This window comes from Pogonomyrmex barbatus, unplaced genomic scaffold (genome assembly GCF_055798465.1).
Source record: "Pogonomyrmex barbatus isolate J1 unplaced genomic scaffold, ASM5579846v1 scaffold3, whole genome shotgun sequence".
NCBI classification, from domain to species: domain Eukaryota; kingdom Metazoa; phylum Arthropoda; class Insecta; order Hymenoptera; family Formicidae; genus Pogonomyrmex; species Pogonomyrmex barbatus.
The window spans coordinates 5,010,561-5,037,200 of NW_028297127.1; the positions used below are offsets into that span (position 1 = coordinate 5,010,561).

Consider the following 26,640-nt stretch of genomic DNA (forward strand, 5'->3'; position numbering starts at 1 on the left):
CTTTTTTCGAAGTATCCGGGCGAACTTCTTTGGCTATCGATTGTACGCCTCGACCGCAAGAAATCTCGGCAAAAAAAAAACAATTTCACCTATCCGCTTTTTCATATTCCCCGTTACATTCCTGTTTGTTCTTCATGTTTATCTCGAAAGATAGCTAAGATTATCCTTTTTATTTTGGTCAAAATCGCATAAATGTGGAAAACGTGACAAAAGGTATGTATAGCACTGCAGGATTTCGCTCAAAGAAAATTGACGTGAACATTCCATCTTCGGACATTTCAAATCAGATTTTTCATCTTCCAAAAGTTGTTCAATGTGGAGTCATATTTATATGCGAATCTCTATTGTCTGTATGATTTATCGATCTAGATATATATATATATATGTACTTATTAATATCTAATTATTTGTATGAAAAATAAAGAATCATAAAGATCAATTAAATATTAGATCGGGAATATAAATAAATATTATAAAGGAACGGTCGTAATCGTGCATATAAATAATATTAGGAAATAAACGAAATAAAGAATTCTAAATTCCAAGCTCGATTAATTTATTTTCCTCGTAGAAAGAGAGGAGGGGGGAGAGAGAGAGAGAAAGAGAGAGAGAGTCCCGCAAAACTTTTTTTCGACGAAGTATCATTTCGGGAGATTTTGGGAAGATTCCTGCTTGAAAGCTCGCTGTTCATTTGTATAGCATACTTTTCAACAATAGAAAACGATAGAACGATAGAACAATAGAACGATAGAAAACATTTTCGCATATAAAGAAGGTAGAGGTACTGACTTCTGTGCGTGCTGGGGTATGCGCTGGACTTCCTAGCACCATTAGAAATCAGTACTACTCTTCTTAGCATTCGGCAATTAGCGTCTGCAGCGAGGCGGGATCGTTTCCTGTATTTCATCTATCGAAGAATCACGGAAAACAGGATAGAAATTATCGCACGCTGTGAAAATAATTAAACAGCTTTTCGTTTAATCTTTCTCATACATCATTGTCATCATCATTTGCCTGTACATATCGTTTGTTTTTATCTTTACAGTTTCGAATGCGGCTCAACGACGTGATACTTATACGATATTTATAATCTAACGCGGTGTCCTGCTTTGTTAAATTACAGTTCTTTCTATTCGCCTCCCGTATGTCTCATTTATCGCGAGGATTTCTCCGATATAACGGTTATTATTATAATATGCATCCATGAACAATAATCCGATTCCCCTAGCTGTCACGAATTAAATCTCGTAAGTATTTAAATTATCTTGTTTATTTATTACATATTTATATGAATCCATAGGATATCCATACCATACACATATGTGAATAAATATTGTAAAACAATATTTAGTATTTCTAATTTTGAAATTCATTTAATCATTCATTGAAATGATCAAATTCATTTCATTAATGAATTTAATTAATTCATAAATTCATTTCATTAATGAATTTAATTCATAAATTAATTTCATTAATAGTCTGATTTAATTTAATTAGAAGAGAAAATTTCATAAAAATTTGACAATCGGACATTCACTTGACAAACTATACACAATTGAATTACAAAATAGCCGACTCTATTGAAATTATTTATACTAGGAGGATACGTACCATTGTTCTTCATGGGTGTACATATAGTCGAGCGCTTACGTAAATATTACATACACATACTATATATATATAAACCTATTACTTTGCGAGGAAGTACGAAACATTATAATAAATAACTTTATATTCATACACAACTTGGAACTATACGGTAATGACTGTGGCGATGGCGTAGTAAAGAAATATGTGCCTATATACAATAATATTAAATACGCCCATACAAAATACAGCATGCAACGGGCCAACCTTCTTGATGTCTTCTTATACGCGTATCTGAGGAAAAAGCGACGACAACGAGCACCCGGTTGAAAAGCGAGAAGATCAAGGACACTTGATACCTCCTTACACAACGCGGTACGTATCAATTAAAACAAAGTGTTTAAGAAAGAGGCTCAGTGAAAAAAATGTATAAGTCTAATTACGAATAATTACGAATTCTGTAAGACTTAATAAAAGGAAAAAATAGATGTGTGAAAATTCAAATTATAATTTATAAGTAAATAAAGAGAAATTACAGACTTAAGTTTCACTTATAAAAAATGCTTACATGCAGATAGCAAATCGATAAATTTAAGAACATACTTGAAAATAATATCAAATAATATTTATTTGATTTATTAATTTTTTATTTAGTTTATTAATTTTTACTTTAGATATTTTTACTCAATTTTTACTCAAAATATTAAATATCAATAAATATCAAAAAAATAGTTTAAAGATCCTATATTCTTACGAGATCTCAGCGTGCGCGTTTATTTTTCTTTATTCTAATTTAAATCCCTTAATTACAGCGTTACTTGGACGCAGGTTCATCGAATACAGTCGATTAATTCTTATCAACAATGACTTATCGTTAATATATTACTAGCGAGATGGAACGATTTCACCCGAGTAGATTACCACGGTCATCAAACGACGGTGAGGATGACGGCGAGTAAGATGACAAGATTTCTGACGAGTCTGTCCGGTGGTTAGGTGGATTTGTTGTTTCGATTGGTTGCCTGAAGCCTTGTCCATGTCTCGCCGAGCGCTTTCGCGAAATGATCGTCAACTGTGCAAAGAACGCTTAAAACTGGTCCAGATCGGGACGAGGCTAAGACGAGACTGGATCCAGATTGGTCCAGCCTGGACTATGGAAGATCACCCAAGGCCGGTCCATGCTGAATCCAGAGTGTTGCGTCTTTACACCTCGCATGCGGGACAAATACTTAACAAATACTGTCTGTTTATACTTACCACTCAGGCCAGTCTCTTTGTCCGTAGTATTAGCATTAAAAACGGCCGCATATTCTTTCGGACCCAGTGATCGCTTGAAGTGTTCGTCGATCGCAGGATCGCTGACGCCGCCTGCCGTCCTGATACCGGTCCTCTGTCCACCTGAGGCTGCGGTGGGCATCGTCGTCGGCGTAGGCGTCATAGCAGTGTCCTCGATTGTGATGCCTGAAAAAGGACAATGGACAAATTCTTTCATCTCGATTACCGTACGTTAATTTTAATTAATAAAAGAATGAATAGAAACCGCCTTAATTAAATGGCGTTATTTTCAATCCATTATTTATAATAAAATTTTTAATTTAGGTTTCATTTTAAAGAAAAAATTAATACATTGCAAAAGATATCATTTAAAAAAAAAAAGACTTAAAGGAATATAACATCGAGAATATACGAGTAAGTTGAACAATTTTTCATAAAAATCTACAAATGTGGAAAATGTTTTTTTCAATGTTAATGTTTCAAGAAAGCTAATCGGATATATATCATAATTATATATTATTTTTTTATTATTATTTTAAAAGATACGTATTTTTGTTCGTTTGTCGGCTTTTTACATACTTATTGTGTATTTTATACGAGCTATTTTATCTTTATTTATCGTGTTTGAATATTTAATAATCTAGATAAATGAAACCGTTATTAACTTTTAATATCCTCAAAAAATCAATTTTTATAAATGATAAATTTATTCATTGAAATAAAGATATGAATATCTGGTATTAAGTTTTATTTTATTTGTAATTAATACCAAGATGAATATTTCAGAAAAGTATGCTAATATGAAGGAATGTTACGGTACCACTGCAGGAATTAACTGTATACTCCCATTGAGAAATACTTCACCATCTGCACAGCATACCGGTGCAGTAGGCGTTACATTGTCATAAAACATAGACATCCCTGTGGACAATGGAGTCTCGGGAAATACTAAAGATTCGACACATCGACGGATCATCCGTTAAAATAGTAAAAATATTTCAAGATGTATTATATAAAATATTTCATGTATTTATATAAGATATTTCATGTTATAATAATGCAAAAAAATTAAATTAAAATCTGATTATTTTAAATTATGAGAAATATTTGCTCTGATTTGCTGTCGCAAGATTAATTTGATTTTCTAAATTTTCAATATTCAATTACTTTGTAATTACATTTTGATGTTCAATAGCTTTTATTCCATTTTTCTTGAATGATAAATTTTGTCATTTGCCTATACGAATTAAAATTAAACTCTCATTCTTTATTATTCGTGGAGTTCTATAAACGAAAAGAAGATTCAGGCATCTCCTTTTGTGTAATATCAAAATTCATCAAAAATGAATTTTATTCATTATCATCAATTTTCATTATCAGTTGTACAAAAGTTAAAACGATACGTTTATCTATAGAATTTTTAATAAATATTTTATCTAGCACTAAATTTTATTTTAACTCTTACATTTGTTCTAACTATTTTTTTTTCTTTTTAAGAGTTCTAACGATATTACGAGGTTGACGATTACCAGCTTGCGGCGTCGTAGGAACGATTACGCTCGGTCTGTTGTGATGATGATGATGCGTCCTTCCTGCCGACATATCTAACGCTTCGCTCTGTATTGGATCTCTCCTACGCTCTTTACGCCATGCACTGCTTGGCTTCCGATGCAGATTCGTCACCTTCGGTCTCTCCTCTGCAACACATGGAAACATCAAAGATATCATCGTGAATGATACCACTGACATCGCTAAGCCATCGGTGGGAATTCCAAACAAAGAGTAATAACGATTAGATTTGTTCGACGAAGATCCAGATAAATTTACCGTAAAAAATCTTATCTGTTATCTTTACCAATTATTATTTTATCATACCTACACTCGCACTCAATTAGCTATGGTGATGTCTCTGCACGTTTTGCTAAAATGCTTCGCTCTGAATCGGACTGCTTCGCATGTCTTTTTTATTTTAATTTGACGCAATGCAAAATGATGTAGTTAAGAATTTTTTTACCTCTCCGAAACGAGTTCGCTAAAACTAAACGCGCGTTAAATCCTTGAAGAAAAAAAATCACTATTCGATTTTCTATTTCCTTTGCTCTTATAGAACTGGAAAACAGGATGTGAAAAATGCCGATTATATTATTTCGAATTGACTTGGTAGAGATGAAAGAACAGACTGATGGACCCAAGAGACTCACTGGCTGTAAATATTTTCGAGGAATTGTCCATTTAGGCAAGAAAGCATATGTAAGCAAAAGCACGCGCGTGCGTATTATGCGAAGGACGAAATAGTAAATCGGATTGGCCATATTGTGCGTTACCAAGTCTTAAAGGTAGTAATGTATGTAGCATACTTAGAATTCTTCACATCTGTTTACTGTGCTAGACTATGAGCTACGTTATCGATCGGAAATCGTAGGGGTCGTCTATTTCCGAACGATAGAGTATCTATACTTGGAAAAACCGATCAAACGGGACAACTCTTCACCGCGATCGGTCGAGGAAGAGCGGAGGGAGGGGAAGAGGAGGACAACGGAGGACGAAAGAGGAGGGTGGTAAAAACGAGTTCGGTTCTCAGGATGGGCAGGAAGTGCCTAATAGCCGTGAGAGGATCGTCAAGAAGATGGCGAAACTGGTTTAGAGGCGCGTAGCAGGGAAAAGATGAATGGACCATGAAGGTAAAGCGGAAGCGGGACGGGAGGGGTTTCCTCGAGAGTCAGTTAACTTCTCTCGATATGTACCGCTGATAATTAACGAACGCACATATGAGTCTCGTCCCTTTACGACTTCAAATCATAGGGCGACTCGTCGTTTCCGCTGCTGAAACTATTCAGAGGATAAATCGAGAGAGCCGAAGGTCCCTTTTAGTCCGCAAAATAAAATTTGAAAAGAGAGGTAAATCACTTTTGCAGCCTCGCTCGGCATTCATGTATATCTAATTGTACGATTTGTGATGCGATATATTTTGTTAATTTCCTTTGTATCCTATACGTATTATGATTATGAAATCGAATATTAAGTGAATACTAAATTCATTTGTTTATCTATATGTATTTAAATTTATATAATTAACAACAAAAATATTTATATGTTCATATGTACGCTTATTATTTTAGAGGATTAAATTAATTATACAAATATTATTTTAGTCACGAATTTCATCTTTACGTCATATGGGATTCAGTGACCGGCATGGCACTCAACATATTAAGTTAATGAATCGAAAAGTTGAATAAGTATCACAAAGATACATAAATTTATGAATCTTGAAGCAATTCCGAAAGAGACAGCAGCAATTATTCTCTAATTATTCTCTTTTCATTTTAAAATCTATTCGGAAGAATCCTCTTATATAGAAAAAATATCGGCTGAAATTGTCATATTTAAATTTCAATATTTGAAATCTCAGTAATTTACTTTCAAATTAAGCAATTCGAAGTAAATATTAAGTATTAAGTTAATATTATAAATCGATAAAATAAAGAATTAAGAATAAAGAATAAAGAAATAAAGAATTATTTCAAAGAAATCAAACCTAATAGACTCATCACATTTAAACTTAGAATTCCTTAAATAAAAATTCCTTTGAAATAAAATTTATTTCAAATTAAAAAATAATTAATGATTGTATGTAATTTACATTCCTAAAATATAATATCAGAATTCAAATGTAATAGTAGAATTCTCGGTATGCCTAAAATAGCTGAATATTCTGGGATAAATGACATTCCTTACTCGAAAACTATTAATCACGTTACACCATGTTTATAGTAGAAAAAAAATCGAAATTTCACGTAAAGTAATGTTACATATCCAATTTTTGTCAGACAGATCTGATAGGCGTGAAATACAAACAAATACCTCGAATTCATTCACTAAAAATTCTAGTCTTAAGTTTTCCAGAAATATATTTTTCACAATGGAATTTTTCCCATTCATTTTTGTGTGATTTTTAAATGTTCGGCTTTCATTCGGTTTCTGTATTCTATGAAATTTCTGACAATATTACCTTTCGATTTGCGAGACATTCGAAAGCTATTGACATTAAGCCAAGGCTGCCAGAAACGTCTCTTCTTGGACGGGAGCTCCATTTTATCAGACTTGAGAGCAATCGCGAAGTCAAACTGCGGGATCGTCTTCTCTTGTTACACGACACCGAATGAACGAATGGCGAGCAAAATTTTATTTTATTCTTCGAAACGTACTGTATTTCTTTTTGCTTTTTTTCTGAGTTCAATCTATCATTCTTCTTCACTTTCAGATATACATTTTAGGATAATTTTTATAACAGTACGTATAATTTACATATAGTTTACATATAGTTTCGATCGGAATAATTTATAAAACTTATAAAACAGAAAATCAAGACGTACAATACTATCAAAATAATGAACTAATATGATGATTAAATAAAATTTAAAGAAAAATTATTTGAATAACGATATTTCTGATAAAACAAATTATCTTCGTCGATGACATTTTTTTCGACGTATGATTATTTGCTAAAAGCAATCAAAAACATGAACTGAGCATTTCTGTATTCTACGAAAATCCAGGCAGATATCATATCGGTGTGTCGATTGCATTCTTCCACAAATTCCGATCGAAATTTTCTAAACGCCGATTGTTTTGACCAGCGATATAATAAACACTATTCAAATAGTCTAACTTCCGATGCACTTTGTCAAGCACTATTCAAACAATCTAACTTCCGATGCACTTTGTCATCTTCACCCTTGAAATGGAAATTCTCTGTAGAGATATTCAAATCTCATTCTTAAGAAGATCCCGCTCAAAACCATTTGATCTTTCCTTCTTTTCTTGATCTTTCCCAAAAATTTTCTCTATTGTTCGAAGACAGTGTCACAACTCCATAACTTGCGATCGTATAAGCATAACGATAATCAATGCGTCACTCTACATACCGCTCGCGTGTAGTCGGTCAATCACGCTAACAATTGAAACATCGGAGAGTAGAAAAAAATTGCGATTCGGAGCAAAAAAGAAAATAGGGGCGGTAAACGCGAGGGAAAAGAGCGGCGAGTGCAGCGGGAACAAGAGGAAACTCAAAAACCGCGAAACGCGAAAAACGAAGCGGCAATGCAAAACGGCAAGACACGCAACACGCACCCGCCGTTCGGCGAAACAAGCGAAACGGCGTCATTTAATCGCAATCGCGAGGTACGCACAGTACGAAGAAACGACGAGAATGAAAACGGCGAAGCCGACGACGACCAACGCAGCAAGACGACGGCGAGATGCCGCGGGGTTTTTAAAAAAAAAAAAAAAAAAGCGCGCGTCCCTCAAAGACGAACCCGCGGTTTCGTGAATGCGCCACTCACGACTGTCTTAAGATTCATTCATTCATCCGCCGCCTCGACTCACGGTCCGCCGCCACCCTTCACCCCGTGCAACACGTGGGGACCGAAGGAGGTTGCCTTTTACACACATACACACGCGTACACACCACTGGCATCCGACGACGATACACACCGAGGATATCCTGCACGGATACACCGCGAATTAAGCGTGTATTTATAAGGTACTATAAGCGCGCGCGCTCGGCTGGAAGCCAACTCATCTCTTTTCTCGCTTTCTCTTTCTCTCGGCCTCTCTCTTTCTTATTTCCACTTTTGTACAGGTAGACGCGATATACTGGGTGTACCAAGATTGAAAATTCGCACATAAATGTCTTCTAATCAATGTAGGAATCGATGCTGTATTCAGCAGAGAAAACAGCCTTGCAATTGTTGCAAAAACTTTGATATGATTGGCCCTTAGTTCCTTATGGGTATCTAAATGTATAAATCAATCATATTGAAGAAGCTTACAACAGTTGCAAAGTAGCTTTTTCTACTGAACGCAGCCAATAAGATGATGAAAGTACTGATCACGATCGTGTTTTCGTCTTTTCTTGCAATCACTGCCGGTTGAATCAAACTCGGAAATGTATGTTACTTACTTAAATGCATAGTTAATTTCATTTTTCAATGAAGGAAAAATTCGCATGTTAAAATTCGCGTGTAATGTTACAGACGTGAAATAATTAAAATTCGGCGGCAAGGAAAAATCATTGAAAGAAAAACCGAAAGGCGATAGACAAGTCACTCGAATTTCGTCGAATTTTGTAACTAGTATTGACTGGAATTAGAATTGAATTAGTTCGATTCGAAGTGCGATATTTTCGTGCGACCCTATATATGCACGATGTAGCCGACGCATCGATGCGATGCACGCACGAATGCATCGAGCGGTTGATAGCGTGCGTTTATTTTAACCTTTTCGATATCCATGTATCCAGCGCGTATCGAGCATCGAGTTTCATTGATTCAAAACCTGCGACGCTTTTTTGTAAGGGAGAAAACGGAATAGAAAAAAATATAGAAAAGAGACGCTATTCTTTTACATAATTTTCCCCAATAGTTCTGCCTTTGTTCCCAATACAGAATTTTATCGCGGAAAATTAAAATATATTGAACTTTCAAACCTGACTAATAAAGATAAAGCAGCTACGAAAAAGCGACAAAATTTAATACAGGCCGGAAATAGTACCTTTTATTTACATATTCTGCATACGCAATGATAATATTTACATAATGATACATATTTTTGTATTTGCATCGAGCCTTAAATCTTATATTTAAATATAATTTACTATACAGTGCCATCATAATTTCGATGCTCGTTCAAGATCTACTAAAGTTATCTAATTTGCATTATTCTGCATATTATTCGAGAAACAAATTACTCCGTAAAATATACACGACACGATAGGATTAAGTAGCCGATGGCACATTTTGTCTAAACTTCCCGACGAAATTGTATCAGCGTAACCGGAAGACGCTCGCTCGCGACGAAGAATAAAAATTCGAGATCAGCAAATGCATTCGCGCGCAACTCGTGTCAAGTCGAACACGTGTACTTAATCTGCAATACGTGGAATCGCAACTATAAACGGCGACTATGCGGAACCCGTGACACTTTGAAGTATCGCTTGTGTTCAGCAAACTTGAGTGAACTAAGGTGTAGTTAAATACGCTCTATGGCGGACAAACGATAGGCAAACAAAATCTTTGTTATAATTTTTTGTTATAAATTCATTAAATCGAATTAATATTCTTTTAAGCGAAGTTGACTGACATTATAAGCTGAAATAAAAAGACAAAAATTGTTTTATATATATATATATGAATAACATAACGCGTTATTTTTTTTATTTTCTTTCAAACGAGAAAATTTTATTAAAAAAATAAACAATCTCTTTGTTAAAATCCTTTTTAATCGAAGAAAAATTAATTTAGAGTTTTGAATCACTGTTAAAATATACCCTTCCAATCCTTTACTCTCTTTAAACATAATATCTCTTATCTCTGATTAATTTCATAGATATTTAAATACTTTTATTATATCAATTCTATTTTTTTTATTGTAAAACTTTTATTGTACCTGAAATGTATTTATGTTTCTTTTGTTTCAGCATTAATGATCGAATCATTCTGAAGAAAAGAGGATTTCGTAAGGCGGACAGTTGAATACAAGGCGAAGAATGCGATTGCTCACCCGCGATCGCACGATCGATTCCGTGTAAGAACGATTGCACGGACTGTGACAGTATGTTACGATCGCGAATTTATGTCAGATAATAGCACGTTGCATTATGACTGGGCGCCCGCGATAATAATAGCGATACCCACGGCGATTTGCTCCAGCTTGCATACGAACGAGCCTTCGTTAAGGCTGTCGTATGCAAGTTCGCACGCGCGCAAAATATAGAATGACTATTGAACGAATTATGCGAGGAATGTCGACGGCATGTGTCGAGTAATCGTCGTCGTCGTTTCTGAAGTCTGTGCATTCCGCGCGAATCCGATCGCATTACGTTTCATTGTCACGTTATGTCTTTATACCTTTTTTTTATCATCGCTCAAGAAATATTTGAAATTTTTTAGATGAAGAATAAATGAAGAATAAAACAAGGCAAATACATTTCTCCTCGAGGAAATGGAAAAAAAAAAAGAATTGAATGGATGAGGCAAAAGAATTGAAAGAATTCATCGAGTTTTTGTTTCTACCGTTATCCGAAGTTTGTGTGCTTGAAAATATTTTACTAGTACATTTTATCTCACGGCGGAAACGTTTCATCTCTTAAAATAATCATCACGAAGTTTATAAAATCTTCTTGATGTTTTAAGAATGACGTAACTTAACTCGTGTCATTATTGCTAACAAAATCCGCCAATTCAACAATCTCGCTGTTTAATAAATTCAACGGGAGTGAAAAGGAAGTATAGGAAGTATATTTCTTTGCATGCATTTACAACAAGAAAAAAATTATGTAAAATTAAAAAAGCTAGTTGTCTTTTAACATGTAATTTTTTTCGTCGAGCTTTCTCGGGACGTTTCGTATTATCATTAAAGGAAATCAGAGCTCGTGAAATGAATTCCAAAAGGTGTAAACTGACCTTGCACCATTGTCGCTGCTCTGGAAAGGACGTCCAAGGCACTCTCGACGGCGGACATAACTTCCCTCCTTCTTTCGTTCTCTCTATTCGAACTTCCTTCTCTTTCTCTCCTCTTCCTTTACTATTCTCTCCTCCTCGCGTACCGCAAAATTTGCGCGCACCTTGAGAACGATTTGTGAATCCTCACTCTTTCCCTCGCAGTGCTCTCCTCGTCGTCGTTGTCGTCTTTGTGACAAGGATACGTCGTCCTTGTCCCGTTTACGCTTCCACGTCGCAAAATGAGATGGTCTGTATAGGGACAAAAGTCGAACTTTAACTGTTTGGGCCTTCCTCGCGGCCGAAGGCGGCGCAAATAAAGTAAAACGGGGATTAAAAAACGTGACATTGTCTGTGGAATGCGGACCCCTCACCGTCGGCGTCCCCCTCTCGCGGGAGGACTCCCCACCCCCGTGGCACTCCTTCTCTTCTCGCGGGACCTCTTCTCGCGCGACGTATCTAGCAATGGGATCGACACGTTCGCGTTCATGTAACACGTTAACGCCGATTGATAATCGCTTTAATTAGATATTACAATGTTTCCATGGAAATTTTCTGCGACGTATCACCGAAGGAATTCAGAATCGATTCATTCTTATGATAAAAATATTTTGTAAGCTATTTAAAAACTATAACTACTAATTGTATTTTTTAATTTGAAAACTATAATTTTCAAATTACGAACAATTAAAATATATCTTTTCTTTAAAATTTATATATATATATGTATATATATATATATATATATATATATATATATATTAAATAACAAAATAATTAAAGTTGAGTGATTCTAAAACATTTTTAACATTTTTGATATTCTTCTAATAAAGTAACGCATTTTAAATTCGTTTTTATTCAAATGGCTGCTATTAAGCTGATAGCTTTTTTTTATTTTTTATGACATCAGAGGGATCTTTTAGTCCGATTTTTTTTTACGACGCTTTCCTTTCAACTCGCATCATAATTTAAATAAGATTTGCATGCTTTTCCTCAAACCGTTGATCTTTTACTAAACCATCATTGAAATATATTCCTTTCTACATAATTTCTACTTTTCTAATATTTAAACATTAAGTTTATTTTTATTATGTATATCTTATATGATAATAATTTTTATTTAACATTTTATTTAAAACTTACGAATCAGTCATTAGATTTTGATATATGTAATTTACTTTTAATATATACTTTTATATACGTGTAGAATGCGCAAAAACTTTGTATATAAGCATATATTATATATATTATTGTAGTAGAATATATTATATAATTATATAATTATAGCATTGTGACCATTTCTGAAACAGAGCGTAACTTTATACTAAAGCTAGAGCATAACTTTATACTAAAGAGTATATATTATTCATGATTTGAAAGATTCGCAATTCACTACTTGTATAAGCTTTGTGAAACAGTACAATTTGTCGAATTCGCATTCCCTCTCGTTGTTTATCATTCGCGCCGATTTACCAGTGAAGTAATTTTATGACGAAATCAAAGGGCGCGACTCAGTCAATTTGTGTTTGTTCGCGTACTGAGCTGTATTATGCAAACGATAAACCGCGAATCGAAATAGTAGGGAGGTTTATAATGAACGATGAATTTCTGCGAATCTACAAACTGAAAGAATTGAAACTGACGATGATGAAACGTAAAACAGCACATACTCTGATGTTAATTTTTAAGATGTTACAGATAAGAAACGATTATTACAGATAAGAAAAGAATAATAAGATAATGAAAATTGATGCAGAGTTGCATCTGATGTCGACCATTTTTATATCGATCATCAATTTTAATGAAAATGAAGAAAATACCACACGGAAAGTGTTGCTTTGTTATACTTTCAAATACATTGATTTGTTTCGATAATTTTACATTTTTTACATTTTTTTCGAATTACCAAGATTAAAGATATATTCTTATACATCTTGTGTTTACATTCTTCCCGAGTTACGAACAAATAAAAATTATTAATCTTTGAAAAATTCCAATTAAGTAGACCTTTAAGTATGCAATATACATTCCAATACTCTTAGAATCACATTCTTTCTATTGTTTATCCGATATTAAACAAAGATAAGTAATGCTCACAAGCATTCGAAGGATTAAATAGGATTTATATCCCTTTTTTCAGTTAGATTAACTTTAATCTTGATGTATTTACTTTTTATCATTTTCTAATTGCTGGAACTGAAAAAACATAAAAGTAATACTATTAGATATTTTTCGGCTATTAAGATGGAAAGTCAAGAACTGATACTTAATAACACAGACTTGCGGACTTAATCATTGTACTTACGCTATCATTCCTATCAATTAATCATATTTACGTTTCATTATAATAGACGAACGTTGTCGAATGATGTCTATGTGATAACTTAGACATTAGAAAATTTCCATTAATGTATATCTTTTAACAAAATTCGATAAAAGATACATTCGGTATTTTGGTCAAACATTTTACAAATATTTTATATAATAAATATCAGATTACACACACAGTTATTTTATCTCTGTCTTACTCTTCTCGTATGAAAATTTCTTTTCGATTTTTCTGCTATGTACCTCGAATCTAGAAATTCAATTCTAGCAATTCAATTTTTTATGATAATTTATTAATTTTTTCTTTTTTCATTAGACTTCTTTAATATTTAAACATTCTCCTAAAATAAAAAAAAAAGAAAATACCTGATATGATTATATTTCTCATATATTTCGTTCTAAAGGTAAATTTTTGAACGAGGAAGAGGTAAATCTTTGAATTTGAAAATGGAAAGAAAGGATCGTGAGTTGATCGCTTGTTCAAAGCCATTGCTATTTGAATCGCGACCTCTTTCATTCCTTCTCATCCTCCTCGCGTGCTTTTCCCGCTTCTCGCAACACTACCGTACGGTCGACATCACGATTTCATCATAACAATATAAACAACCTTTTATCCGTCTCCCTTCCGTTTTGCACGCTCTGCTCTTTCCGGTGCTTTAGCTTTTTCTTCGTTCTCTTTAGAGAACTGTGAATTTTGTATGAAACAATGAAAATAAAACGACACTTTACCTCTCCTTTAATTCATTAAATTATCTTTTAATTTCCTGTTAAAACTTACAATACTTGATTTCATTAGAATTGTTGAAAATTATCAGATTAACCAATTCCCAGATTATAAGATTAAGAATTGCAATTTCAATTATATGTTATTATTAAATTTTATTCAATAACCATCGTTCAAATACTTAATATAGAGCCACTTCGCTGGCTCTATATTAATCATCATGGTTTAATAAAAATAAACTGTGTACATATTCTTAATCTCGAATTCTTGGAACGTACTTATCTTCTTAAAAGAAATTTTGCAACCAACAAGATACCGCCCAATTCCGCAGGTCGTCATATTTCTGGAGTTTCTCATATGATAAAGCGACGAGATAAGAGAGGATGAATCTGGTTTACAAAGGCGCGCCGTTCCTCGGCCGTGCCCCTTCCTCTCAGTTTTACGCGAATGGCGCACAGTGTAAACGTTTATGAATCACGACATCGTCAGCCGGCGTACTATTTAAACGAAAGGATGGCCCGAATAAAGTGTATTGCATGAACGCGAAAGTCGCGCATAATGCAACATCATTGTGCGCGAAATGACGTGCATTTGTAAATACAAATCAATGTGAGAGTGTCGGAATTCGGAAGCTTAAACCTTTCGACACGCGCTGCATATGCGAGAAATTTAGCTGTATAATTCACTTACAAATATGTTTATCTCACTCTCTTCCTCGATTCCGTTCAAGAACAAATCTGATCTTTTCACATAAAAATTTTTAACAATGCCAAATCAAAAGATTCGAACAAGCTTCGGTTATCTTGCAATTTCAATCAATCTTGGATAGATTTAATTTTGTCCGACCTTTTTCAATCGCTTTGTCATTTTACTAAATGAATTTTCATTTTCATGTTGTCTTTTGTTTTTATTTCTTAGTTTAGTAATTACAAATGAAAATTACGAATTAAATAAAATTACATTCAAATTGCAGATATATAAATTGAACTTTATACATCTTAAAAAAATATGGATATTAGATCTCGATAGAACCGAATAAATTCGTACTGCTTGAATATTCTTTTCAACTTTGGTTTTCTTTTTTGATTGCGGATCGACATTACCGCGAGAATTTAGAACGTACGTGTTCGAATTCGATTATTGAGAGCGTTAATTTAACGGTGTGTGATCCATAGAAAAAACGGTGAATCCTCGCACCTTCGACTATAACGTCACGCACGCCACTATAACCACTCGATCGACAGATTCCCACGTGTTATCTTGACCAAAGATTTGACCAAGTATACATGGTGTTCCGAAATTATTCTCCTTATAAAAAAAATACACAAGATAAGAAACTAAATTAAAAGAAAATTAAAATATTCGGATAATTTTCAAGTAGAATGAGACTTTTAAGAAAGATTTCTTCAAAATAAATTTCGGGAAGATAAATAAACGACGTTTATTGTATCTGTTTAAATATAAATAGACTTTCAGTTAATATAATGAAAAAGTTAATAAAATTTTTATAAAACATTTATAAGAATCACTCATAAAGATATTTGTTGTTAAGAACATATTGCATATTACACACTTATTTTTATTTACAATAAAAAATTATAAAAAAATTAGATAAATTAATAGTTATTCTAGATCACATTAAAAGTACAAAAATGTGATAGTTTAGAATCTGGATCAAAAATTATTTAAATATGAAATTAAATGCTTTAATAGAAATGTAATTAAAAAAATAACGAAGGACTCAATTTTTAATATAAGAATACTTTCAAAAAACTATTTTTTCAAGAAGCTGTCTAACTAATAAATTTTTAATTATGATCTTTTCAAATTTAGAATTAAGATTATAAAAATAAATTACAGGAGCTTGTCTTTCAAAAATTATTTAAACTTAATGGAGATGATTTAACATAGAGTGACATTAATAGAAATGTAATTCGTCAGGATATTAAAAATCGCAAATGTTTCCGATGAATCCTAAGTTTTCGCCAAGAAAAGAACAATTTCAAGTTCACTAAATAATCCGTACACCCCGTATATACGCATACATACAACATATATATACGCACTGAATAGCACGTGGTATGCGGGCGATTATACACGCGACTGCGGAGCTCGAGAACGCGAGAGCTCGAAACCGCCGATCGAGATTTCTCATCGAACGTTCTCGTTGACAAATCCATGAAAAAAAAAAATTTCAATCCGAATAAGAATAGCACAAAGTTATACAAAGTTATTACATTTAAATTTTCTGTCTCAACAGTCTCTCTTTGATTAGATCTCATATCTCAGTAAAATATCTCTATAAAATATAATGAACTGTAAAAATGATTTTTAAAGATACGATTTATAAAGATGCGTTTTATTGGAATTATAAAGAAAAGAGACAAGAATAAAAAAAAAATCGTATAAAAAAAAAACGTGATATTTTACAACTGATTTTCCGGGAAAACATTCGATGACAAAGCAACAAGATGCTTCTTTATACATATTGCGTAAATTTCTTCTTGCATGAGCGCAAAGTAAACAGACGAACTGCCGTAAAAAAAGATAATAACATTGTAAAAGAATAAATCGTGATTTCGTAACGATGAAATGACAAAAAAAAAACACGATAAAAAATTTTCAAAATGAAATGAAGAGAACGTGTAAAAAAGCGCATTAACAAAGAAGTTTGCACAAGTAAAAGACAGTTTTGTTCGATTCTTCCTGGTTTCTTGAAGGAATTTGTTTATTTGGATTCGCGTAAACCAGCGTTCCATGTGTTACAACGATCACTTTTCCCCAAACAAAGATCGACTCGGGAAAAGTTCGACGTACCCGGTGGAATTCCAAACGCGAGCGTGTTCCACAGAACTTTTACGCGCCGACAAATGAAACGTCAGGCAAGCTAATCGTTTCTCTCCTATTTGCCGCAATACACTAATGAATGTCGTATCTCCACCAAGAAAAGAAAAGACAATAAAAAAACGTATGTCAAATATGCTTCCGAAGAAAAAAAGAAAGAGAGAAAAAAAAGATATATCGTACATTATATTATTACATTTGTGTTATTATTATTTATCATTGTTATAATTCATATTATCTGATCTGACTTCTCTCTCATAAGTTTTCTGCTGAAAACATCCAGTGGGATGGTAGCCAAGAGACATCTACTTTTATTTGGAAGAGAACAAAGCCCGGTGCTTCCGTAGATTCAATCACTCACGAATTCCTCCGCGTCTAGCGCACTTTCTAAATTTCTGTGCACTTGCGAAAGAGGCAATTTCGATGAAGACGAGATTATAAAACCGTAGAAAGATACAGAGAAGTATCGCGTATAGTCAACGTGTCTTTTGTGTACCTTGAAATTCGAATTTCACGGAGATTAAATCCTTGTAAATGAATGTAAGACTAGATTCATATTTATGAGCGAAAGAGCAGAATGCGGAAAAGCAGAATTTATTTAGAGCTAATCAGAAGTTGCACCGACAGTTAGTCAGAGTCTATTTTTTTTCCCTGATTGGCTCTAATTTTCCTTAATAAATTCTTTTCCGCTCCTAATCCAGTGAATTCAGATTAAGGACCGTTTGACTATTCGCGAAAATCCGAACACGTTTAAAATCATATCAAGAGAATGCGACTAAACGACGCTCATTCTATTTGTATTTAATTAAAAATAGAATTCAGATTATAACTCGATATGAAATCCCTACAAAAATTCCGCGGAACGACGAACATGTCGAGAAAGAATCGCGACGAGATTCCAATCACCGTGACTTCGAGCATCACCATTTTAAGAAATGTCGATACTTGCCGGCGCTGATCTCCTTGAAATTCAAATTTCGAATTACGCGAAGAATGCGTGCACGTATAAGCTGCAGCACCAGACTGCACGCGTGATTTTTGCAATTCGTTAGTCGCATCAGAATAAATTCGCGAATAGTGCGGACTAGGCAGATTCGTTGAGTTCGAATTTGCCATTTGTGCAGCGAAATTCGTGAGCGGGACAGTTTTTTTTTTTCGTGGATCGTTGTTCGTACATAAAACTGTAACGAAAACTGTGACGACCTACTCCACAGTGTGACGGTCCTTTACTGGATCGAAGGACAATTTCTGCGAATGTGTTACGAATCACGCGCAACGTCCGACAGCTATAGTTTCACGTATTGACGTATGAATTCTGAGGAATTCGTTCGTGAAATTCCGAGACACGAGCGAAACGTCAACACTCGTCGGCCTCGTACGTCGAAACTGTCATTCTCACGATGACTTTTTCAACGCGACCTTATGAAAAAAAATGAGGTGAAAATCGTGTACCTGACTGCGATATTCTGTAAACGCGATGACGGGCAGAGATCACCGATTGCCGCGGGCCTCTTCGATGTGTCTGTTTTCTCGTCCTACGATCGCACGTGGCGAATTTTATTCCGAACTCTCCGAGATCGCCGACGGTTCCAGGGGATCGCAGGAATAAAATCCGTCGACGATGACGGGCGAGCGCGGTACTCCGATCGTCGCCGTCGGCGCCACCGCCGCGCGGCGCGTCTCTCGAGGTTCGCGGGGAATCAATAGAGGAATGCGGCGTAGCGTAGAAGAATGCAAAAAGAGAGACGAGAAAAAGAGAGGAAGAAAAAGAGCGAGAACGCGCGGGCGCGCGCGCGCGCGCGTTCTCGCGCGAGGGAGGGATAAAGAGAAACAGAGAAGGAAGACAAGGAGCAAGAAGGAGCGACGAGGCGTACGCGCGCGGCATTCCATGAGAGACCGCGCCGGCACGTCGTTTATTCCCGCCGCGCTTTATTTGATAGTGCGTGCGGGCATTTATTACGTGCGCGCGCGCTCCGGCACGTTATATATATTTTATGCGTGTGCGTTACGCGCTTTACTCACCCGCAGTTCGTCGCTTCCGTCGTCACGGCCGACTGTACGCCGCTCTACGTCGCCGCCGCCACCGCCGTTGCCGCTGCCGCTGTCGCTGTCGCTGTCACCGCACCTGCGAAGACTCGCGGTTTCACGCCGCGACGGTGCCCCGCCACGCGCTGACACCCGGGTGAACGCGACGTCGATCGTACGACACTCTCGTCGCCGGCGCGTCGTGCCACGATCGGGAACTCGTTCCCATTGAAAAACACGAAGATCTAATGGTATGCGGGCGGATGGAGGACGCGCGCGCGCGCGGCACGGCCCGTTTGACACGACAAGCAGCCTCGGCTATTCGTCCTCCTCCTCCCCCATACCTCACCGGCTGCCTCTTTTACTCTCCTTACGCCCCCACTCTCGCTGGCTCGTGCGCTCGAGCATTACGACGGAATGCGCGGTATGCGGCTCGATCGCCGCACCGCGACGGCAAAATCGTCAAGCTCCTCCCGTTGCGCCGCGGTCACAGCTTTGTGAATACGCCAGCGCAGCCTCGTCGCTGCTAGCGATGGTAGATTCTGCGCATGTGCAAACGTCATGTGACGTATCGAATGACTTTTAAGTAGCGTACATATTTCATAAAATTATATGATATCGTTAAATGCATTATATGAGAAGAAATAAATAAATATCGAAAAATATAAAAAAGTCTTTCTCGATTTAAAAATAACTTGCAAATAATTTGTAGATAACAAAGTTTAATCATTTATTGTATCTGTAGCATCGTTGACTTGTTACACAAATGTCAACGATCGTATCGTGTAAATTACAATTATATTAAGATGCTAAGTTAAAAAATATAAAGCAATAAATAATTTGTAATTATTTATATTTTAATTTAATAATTTATATATTTTAATTACTCCTAAAAGATTTTCTAAAGTTTTTACATCTATGCAACGAATATTAATATTCATGCAAAAAATCACAATGCTACCGAAATAAGCATAATAATAAAGTTTGTTATATTTTAATGTAAATTATTAAATTAAAAATATACGAAGCTGTAGTTATAAACAAATGGTACGAATATTTACAAATATTAGACAATATTACAAACATATACAAATATTAGACATTATTACAAATATAAGATAAATGCAATTTTATTAAATAATTTTATTTGAAAGAATAATTTAGACAAAATGTATATTAAATATATTTTATTTATATTTATTTTTAAATATATTTTAAAGAAATTACAATAAATTACACAATATATTGAATATACAAATAATCATGATATTAAAACGCATGTGGGTACCAAAAACGCATTGCATTATATGTACAGGTACGAGTCTGTCAAGCAATCACGTGGTCCGTTGCACGTGTATAGTTCTGTCACTTCTGTGACAATGTGATCTTCATAAGATTTGTAATATGTAAAATACGTTGACATGTTATAAAATGAAATTATATGCTTTTTTGTGCAATTTTACTGATAAAATATCTAAATGAAAATAAATTTCATAGTATATATTACATAGTACGTTTCATTTATTAATGAATCTTTTTGTAACAAATAGTTTGGTTAACTTGTGTTTGTATTCTTTGATTTCATAGAGAAAAGATTTTATTAATAACGCAATAATTTATGCAAAATGAGTTCGGACGATTGCAATGATTATGATAATGATAGACCGAAAACACCATTAGAGGAAGATTGTTGTGGTAGTGGTTGTACACCATGTGTATTCGACGTTCACAAAATGCTACTACAAGAATGGGAAAGTAAAAAAATGCGGACAAAAATTAAAACAGACAATTTATTATCACTTTTATCTTACAAAGCATTTGTTATCACAGATATATCTAATACATCAAAAGATTATTTTTTGATTCGTTTGGAATATCCAGGTATTAGTTCTCAAATCTATCAAATGAAACGAACCATTATTAAAAATAAACAAAAAAAATAATAATAAAGATTCATTATTGATTATTCATTATCTAAAAAAGTTATTTAAAAAAAATTAAATATTAAAAATCTTATTAAAATCTTATTAAAAACAAAATTATATTTAAAAAATATAATATTCTATGTTTCTATTTTTGTATCTTATTACTTTTATCACTTAGAATGCAAAATAAATAACAATGTTGGTTTACACCTCACACCTGGACAATATATCATGCTACATTCTTGGACCAAGTCCCGGCCATACACCCCGATTGATTGGACACACAGAAGTTTAATTTTCTTGATAAAATTATATAAATATGGTGAATTTAGTGTATTGCTTAAAAATGCATCAATTGGCAGTACAATTAACATCAGGGGTCCTTATGGAGATTTTAAGTACGAAAGTAACAGGTATATAAATTGTGAAGATATATGTAAAAATGTTGTAAAAATTATTTCTCTCATGAGTCTTATTCTTCAATGAATATTTTTGATAGTTTTCGACAAATCATCATGTTCAGTATTGGCTCGGGAATAGCGGCGCTTTATCCCATTGTTAAGGCAATTGTCGATGACGAAATGGAATTGACAAGGATACATCTTATTGCAGGATTTAGATCAGTGGCAGAAGTGCCTCTGAAAAAAGAATTAACATATCTAACAGATTATTGGAATTTTAAATGTACTTTACAATTGTCTCAATTAAACGGTATAGAATTCTTTCAAACTTTAATAATTAAAATATTAATAATCTATTTAATCAGAAATGAGCTATCAAAATTGCAAATTAAGGATATTTAAATTAAATTTACTAAATCATATTCTTTTAAACGATTATTTCAGACGAGACAGTCAGCCTTCATGGTTTTAATATAAAAGCTGGTCGTTTGAATAAAACACTTGTTATTGATTATCTTCAACCTAATGATACAGAGACAACATTAATTTTAATATGTGGAACTTCAGAATTCAATCAGTTCATGAGAGAATGCCTCCAAGAAATGAATTATACACACACATATATATTTGAATAAAATATAAATATTTTAGGAATAAATCTATATATATATATATATATATATATATATATATATATATATATATATACCTTTATCATTCAATAGGACAGGAAATATTTTCTTTGCAATGTGGACAAGTACCATGGATATGATGAAATACAACTTGATTCCTAGCGTTTGTCTGTAACCACTGTTGTAAAAAAAAATTAATCTTATTGAAATATATTTTACATGTTCTCGCTCTACTAGCATCTTTTTTAAATGTTTCATCTTTTTTTTATCTTTTTTCAAAAAGAGATTTGATAAAATATTATGGCATTGTATATAAAGTCTTATTATGAATATTTTACTCTGACATACCTTCGACAAACATACGGAATGAAAATGTTTCATGCACTTCTCATTATTACATATCTTATCTGGCAATTCGTCGATTTCTGATTTTTCAGAAAAGCATATGCCGCATTCGTGACTACTAATAATGCCTTTAGACTCGTCTAAACTTTCCTGTTGCTCAGGAAATGCATACAAATTTAACAGTACTAGCAGATTTTCTATGATATTACAATTTTGATCCCAATTCTGTGAAAAAATATATCAATTTTTAAATTAAACATTAGCATTATAATACATATATTTTATGTAAGAAACATACATGAAGATTATTAGAAACATCATCTCTTTGTTTCTTCACTTCATTTTCACTACCTAAAAATTTCATTGTTGGTACAGCGGTTGGATTAAAAGGATCTATTATAATTATCACAGACACAGATTGTGACAAATGAATGCGTCTGTACATATGGCTTTTGTTTGGTTCCAATGGATCAATTACCCAACAATTTCTGGTAACAAAATATTTTATATTAGAACATTATTATAACATAATATAGTTTTGACTATTCCTTCAGCAAAAACAAAGTATTTTTTAAAAAATCTTTAAAAAAAAATGTAAAATAGAAATATTATTCTTCTATATAAACATCACAAATGCATAAAATAACTTACTCGTCAATCTGTTTCAATTGCTCCCATGCTCTTTCCAATATTTCTACTTGCCATTTGAACTTAGTCATCGCAACACTCAAGTTGGTTATACTCTTTTGAAAATCTTGAAATGGTGGAATAGTGGGCATGTCGGAAGATATAACTTTCCATGGTATTTCAGTATTGTTACATCTTTGTAAAGTAAGAGATACTCCTCTTAAAGATAACTTGATAGTACTCAAATTCTGATTGCATAAGAGTTGTACATCCTTTAATAACACACAAAGATTTTATCTTTCACAACATTAAGGTCAGAATGTATAGAAAAATGTATTTTGTAACTTCACTTACAGATGGATTCTGAAGAGCTGCTTTCAAATCTTGCAAAAAAGCTTTCGTAGCTTCAAAGTTGATCATATGCATTTTATTATCTGTATTCTGCATATATTTACCCTAATTTATAAATTATATAATTATAATATAATTTATTAAGAAAAAAGCAACAAACCAATATTTTATACTTACAATGAGTGATTGTAACTGCGTCAAGAATGTTGGTACAGTTTGTGTGCCTTTTATCAATTCTTTTACTTTATCACTGAATTCTCTATTCCGCAAAGAAGCAATATGCCTGCCGAAACTGATTTGTGCATTACAGAATGATGGATAATTAGGCATAACTAATTTTAACTTCACTCTGGAACATTGCCTATCACGTGCAGTCAATGATGAATACGAAATTACTAAAAAGCCTTGCCAAGTAACGGGTGATTCTGAAATGAGTATCATCTCTGGATGCCAGTCCAAGATCGCGTCGTAATTGTAATTACATGCCATTGCCATTGTCAGCAATTAGAATTTATTAAAACCCAAACGTTTTGCAAAGTTACATGCAATAATATCTGAAAGAGATTAATAGATGTATTTATCAATATCGATGTTTCATAAATGTATTTATCAATATCGATGTTTCTAATCACAGATTATAGGTGAGGTTTTTTAATTTTTCAATTGACTACAGAGCAAAGTTGCATTTGCGCATAATGCGATTTATCAATCGAATTAAAAAACTGAATTAAAAAACTTCTTATCACTTGAGATAAAATTAGGAAAAATTCGAAATAAAACTTACGATATAATCGAAAAAGGTAACACTGCACGAATTATAGAGAATCCCTTATAATTCTTTACGGTCTCGAGAGAAATTTATTATGATCAATCGATTTTCAAAACAATCTGGCGGGTAGCATAAATTTTATAATTGTGCGTTTCGATATTCACTGTAATTCACTGCTAATATTAAAAATATGTATATTCACATCACATAGATTATCAATATGATGAAGAATATCGAAATGTAACCTATAGCTGAACTACTTGTACTTAAAATGAAATAGTATATATTTGAAGAATTTAGCGAAAGCGAGATAGAAAGTTTTAGTGCAATCCAGTATAACACATAGAGAAGCAAACATCATATATGTATTAATCTCTACACATAGGCTTACGGCAATAGCCAATCATTCTTTCGTTCTTATGGAAAGTGATATTTTGATTTATTACATTCAAAACACCATCCGAATATCCCTGTGTATCATTTTACCTATGTTTTAGCATCCGATGAACAACCACAAGATAAAGTGATTCACCCAGATACATAGGGTGAATCACTTGGATGATGTTTCCGAACGTAGTTAAAAATGATAAATTGATTGGCTATACGTCACTTTTTTCGCGCGGCAAGCGTTCTATGCAGGAATAAGATGGCGCTGAGATACCTAACCTAACGAAGCAACAGAACACAAGCAAGACGCGCACTGACGCACACAAATTTTTGATATCATTAAGCGAACACTTCATTAACGAGATGGGCCGACGAAAGAGTAAACGAAAACCACCTAGCAAAAAGAAAGCTATTCAACCGTTAGATACGCAATTTAATTGTCCATTCTGCAATCACGAGAAATCATGTGAGGTTAAAATGTAAGTGAACCGGAGAAATGGTTATGATATACACTATCATTAAGTTCCTGTATATTCTTAGAAATAAAATAAAATTGTTTTCCAAGTAATGTATCAGTCTATGACAGATTTTGTTACTTTATAGTTAAAAAAAAAATTTTTATGTAGTCAAAAAAAGAAGACAAAAATATGTTTTATTTTAAAGAATATCCAGGAGCAGACAATGGTGTAAGTTGGCAAAAAAATTTGATAAATTAATAAATTTATAATATAGTAAACTTTTCCTCTTTCTCAAATTCTTTTGCTTGTAACAGGGACAAGTCTAGAAGTACTGCAAGGATAACCTGCAGAGTATGTTTAGAGGACTTTCAGACAACAATAAATTTATTATCAGAACCATTGGATGTGTACAATGATTGGATCGATGCTTGTGAAAATGCTAATTAAATATTAGTATAGCTAGACTTCTAAGATAAGATTTCTACTTTATTATTTATTCTATTTACTTATTTCTACGACAATGCTATGATTGGTTAGTACTTGATAGTTAGTACTTAGTTTTTATTTACATCATTTTCTAAGCTTTATAAATATACTTCAGAAATGAAAGCATGTATTCTTCAGTGTTAGATCAGTGGCGGATCTGTCAGATCTGTCAGATCATAAAACCATTTGTCAAACATGTGTACAATATTGACCAGAAACTTCTAATATTGAAAAAAATAATACAAGCTCTATTGTACAATTACATATAGCGTGAATTTTTAAGAAAGCTAAGTTTTAATAATTTGTATTATAAAACAATAATTTCTGAATGTATAGTCTTTCCAATTTATTAATATGTATTATTTGATTATTTTAATATTAGCAATACTTTAATGTACATCTCTAAGACATAGTACATATTGTATTATATTGTAACATCTATTTATACATTTGATTTATCACACAATGAAAGAAAATATATATAGAAAATATATTCTATTAAATATTTATAAGTAATTTTTCAGAGTGTTTTATTAAAATCTTTCGTAATCTTACAAGAATAGTCAAAATTATGATGTATAATTCGTAAGATTTGATGGTATTAAAAATTATAAATTTATTACAATTAATAATTATTAAACTAATATATTGTTAAGAAATAAGCACTATATATAACAGTGAATTGTATACAGTTTCTATAAAGTAAAAATGTATTCTGGATAGAATTTTCAATGAGAATCACATAACGAATAAAACTTGCAGAGATTTGATCGCATCAAGCAAAGGTAAGTTTAATTTAAAATATATTTAGAAATATACATGATTATTAATAGATCCAACAGTGAGAGATCAGAAAATTATTATCAATGATCTTACAGTAATGTTAATTTTTGCTAATGTAAATTTTTTGCTAATGTATCTTTTTTGAATTCTAAAAAAAAAAGAAAAATATAAAATGTAAATTAAACCGAGATA

At 33.2% G+C, this 26,640-nt stretch overlaps 4 protein-coding genes and 2 long non-coding RNA genes across 10 annotated transcripts; 4 read left to right on the top strand and 2 right to left on the bottom strand.

Moving 5' to 3' along the window:
- Positions 1 to 956: 956 nt before the first annotated feature.
- LOC105423292 (uncharacterized) lies at positions 957 to 19,513 on the bottom strand. 3 transcript variants are annotated; one of them, XM_011632982.3, is made up of 5 exons: positions 19,282 to 19,513; positions 11,328 to 11,615; positions 4,392 to 4,559; positions 2,845 to 3,048; positions 957 to 2,659 (listed from the first exon to the last, which is right to left on the bottom strand). In XM_011632982.3, the coding sequence occupies exons 2-5, from the start codon at positions 11,383 to 11,385 to the stop codon at positions 2,580 to 2,582; spliced, it is 510 nt and encodes a 169-aa protein (XP_011631284.1). In that variant the 5' UTR covers positions 11,386 to 11,615; positions 19,282 to 19,513; the 3' UTR covers positions 957 to 2,579. The 3 variants fall into 3 exon arrangements, with proteins under 3 accessions (XP_011631284.1, XP_088936260.1, XP_088936259.1); XM_089080134.1 differs by lacking the exons at positions 11,328 to 11,615; positions 19,282 to 19,513 and adding an exon at positions 6,875 to 7,086; XM_089080133.1 differs by lacking the exons at positions 11,328 to 11,615; positions 19,282 to 19,513 and adding an exon at positions 4,877 to 5,270 and having other exon boundaries at positions 2,627 to 2,768.
- LOC148935935 (uncharacterized) lies at positions 3,043 to 4,873 on the top strand. The gene is made up of 3 exons (XR_016139963.1): positions 3,043 to 3,276; positions 3,649 to 3,849; positions 4,360 to 4,873. It is a non-coding gene; the product is annotated as an uncharacterized LOC148935935 (long non-coding RNA).
- LOC148935936 (uncharacterized) lies at positions 9,521 to 10,842 on the top strand. The gene is made up of 2 exons (XR_016139964.1): positions 9,521 to 9,888; positions 10,343 to 10,842. It is a non-coding gene; the product is annotated as an uncharacterized LOC148935936 (long non-coding RNA).
- A 256-nt stretch (positions 19,514 to 19,769) lies between the features above and the next one.
- Positions 19,770 to 22,475, top strand: LOC105423289 (NADH-cytochrome b5 reductase-like). The gene is made up of 5 exons (XM_089080132.1): positions 19,770 to 20,794; positions 20,872 to 21,165; positions 21,388 to 21,622; positions 21,709 to 21,920; positions 22,055 to 22,475. The coding sequence occupies exons 2-5, from the start codon at positions 20,910 to 20,912 to the stop codon at positions 22,243 to 22,245; spliced, it is 894 nt and encodes a 297-aa protein (XP_088936258.1). The 5' UTR covers positions 19,770 to 20,794; positions 20,872 to 20,909; the 3' UTR covers positions 22,246 to 22,475.
- Positions 21,057 to 24,951, bottom strand: Fancl (E3 ubiquitin-protein ligase Fancl). 3 transcript variants are annotated; one of them, XM_011632979.3, is made up of 8 exons: positions 24,821 to 24,951; positions 23,743 to 24,119; positions 23,569 to 23,670; positions 23,239 to 23,486; positions 22,886 to 23,075; positions 22,591 to 22,812; positions 22,320 to 22,420; positions 21,057 to 21,847 (listed from the first exon to the last, which is right to left on the bottom strand). In XM_011632979.3, exons 2-7 carry the CDS (start codon positions 24,058 to 24,060, stop codon positions 22,325 to 22,327), a joined length of 1,176 nt encoding a protein of 391 aa, XP_011631281.2. In that variant the 5' UTR covers positions 24,061 to 24,119; positions 24,821 to 24,951; the 3' UTR covers positions 21,057 to 21,847; positions 22,320 to 22,324. The 3 variants fall into 3 exon arrangements, with proteins under 3 accessions (XP_011631281.2, XP_011631280.2, XP_011631282.2); XM_011632978.3 differs by lacking the exon at positions 24,821 to 24,951 and adding an exon at positions 24,350 to 24,787; XM_011632980.3 differs by lacking the exon at positions 24,821 to 24,951 and adding an exon at positions 24,350 to 24,786 and having other exon boundaries at positions 23,743 to 23,990.
- A 20-nt stretch (positions 24,952 to 24,971) lies between these two features.
- On the top strand, positions 24,972 to 26,181 carry LOC105423288 (transcription elongation factor 1 homolog). The gene is made up of 2 exons (XM_011632976.2): positions 24,972 to 25,200; positions 25,494 to 26,181. The coding sequence occupies exons 1-2, from the start codon at positions 25,085 to 25,087 to the stop codon at positions 25,624 to 25,626; spliced, it is 249 nt and encodes an 82-aa protein (XP_011631278.1). The 5' UTR covers positions 24,972 to 25,084; the 3' UTR covers positions 25,627 to 26,181.
- The last annotated feature ends 459 nt before the right edge of the window (positions 26,182 to 26,640 follow it).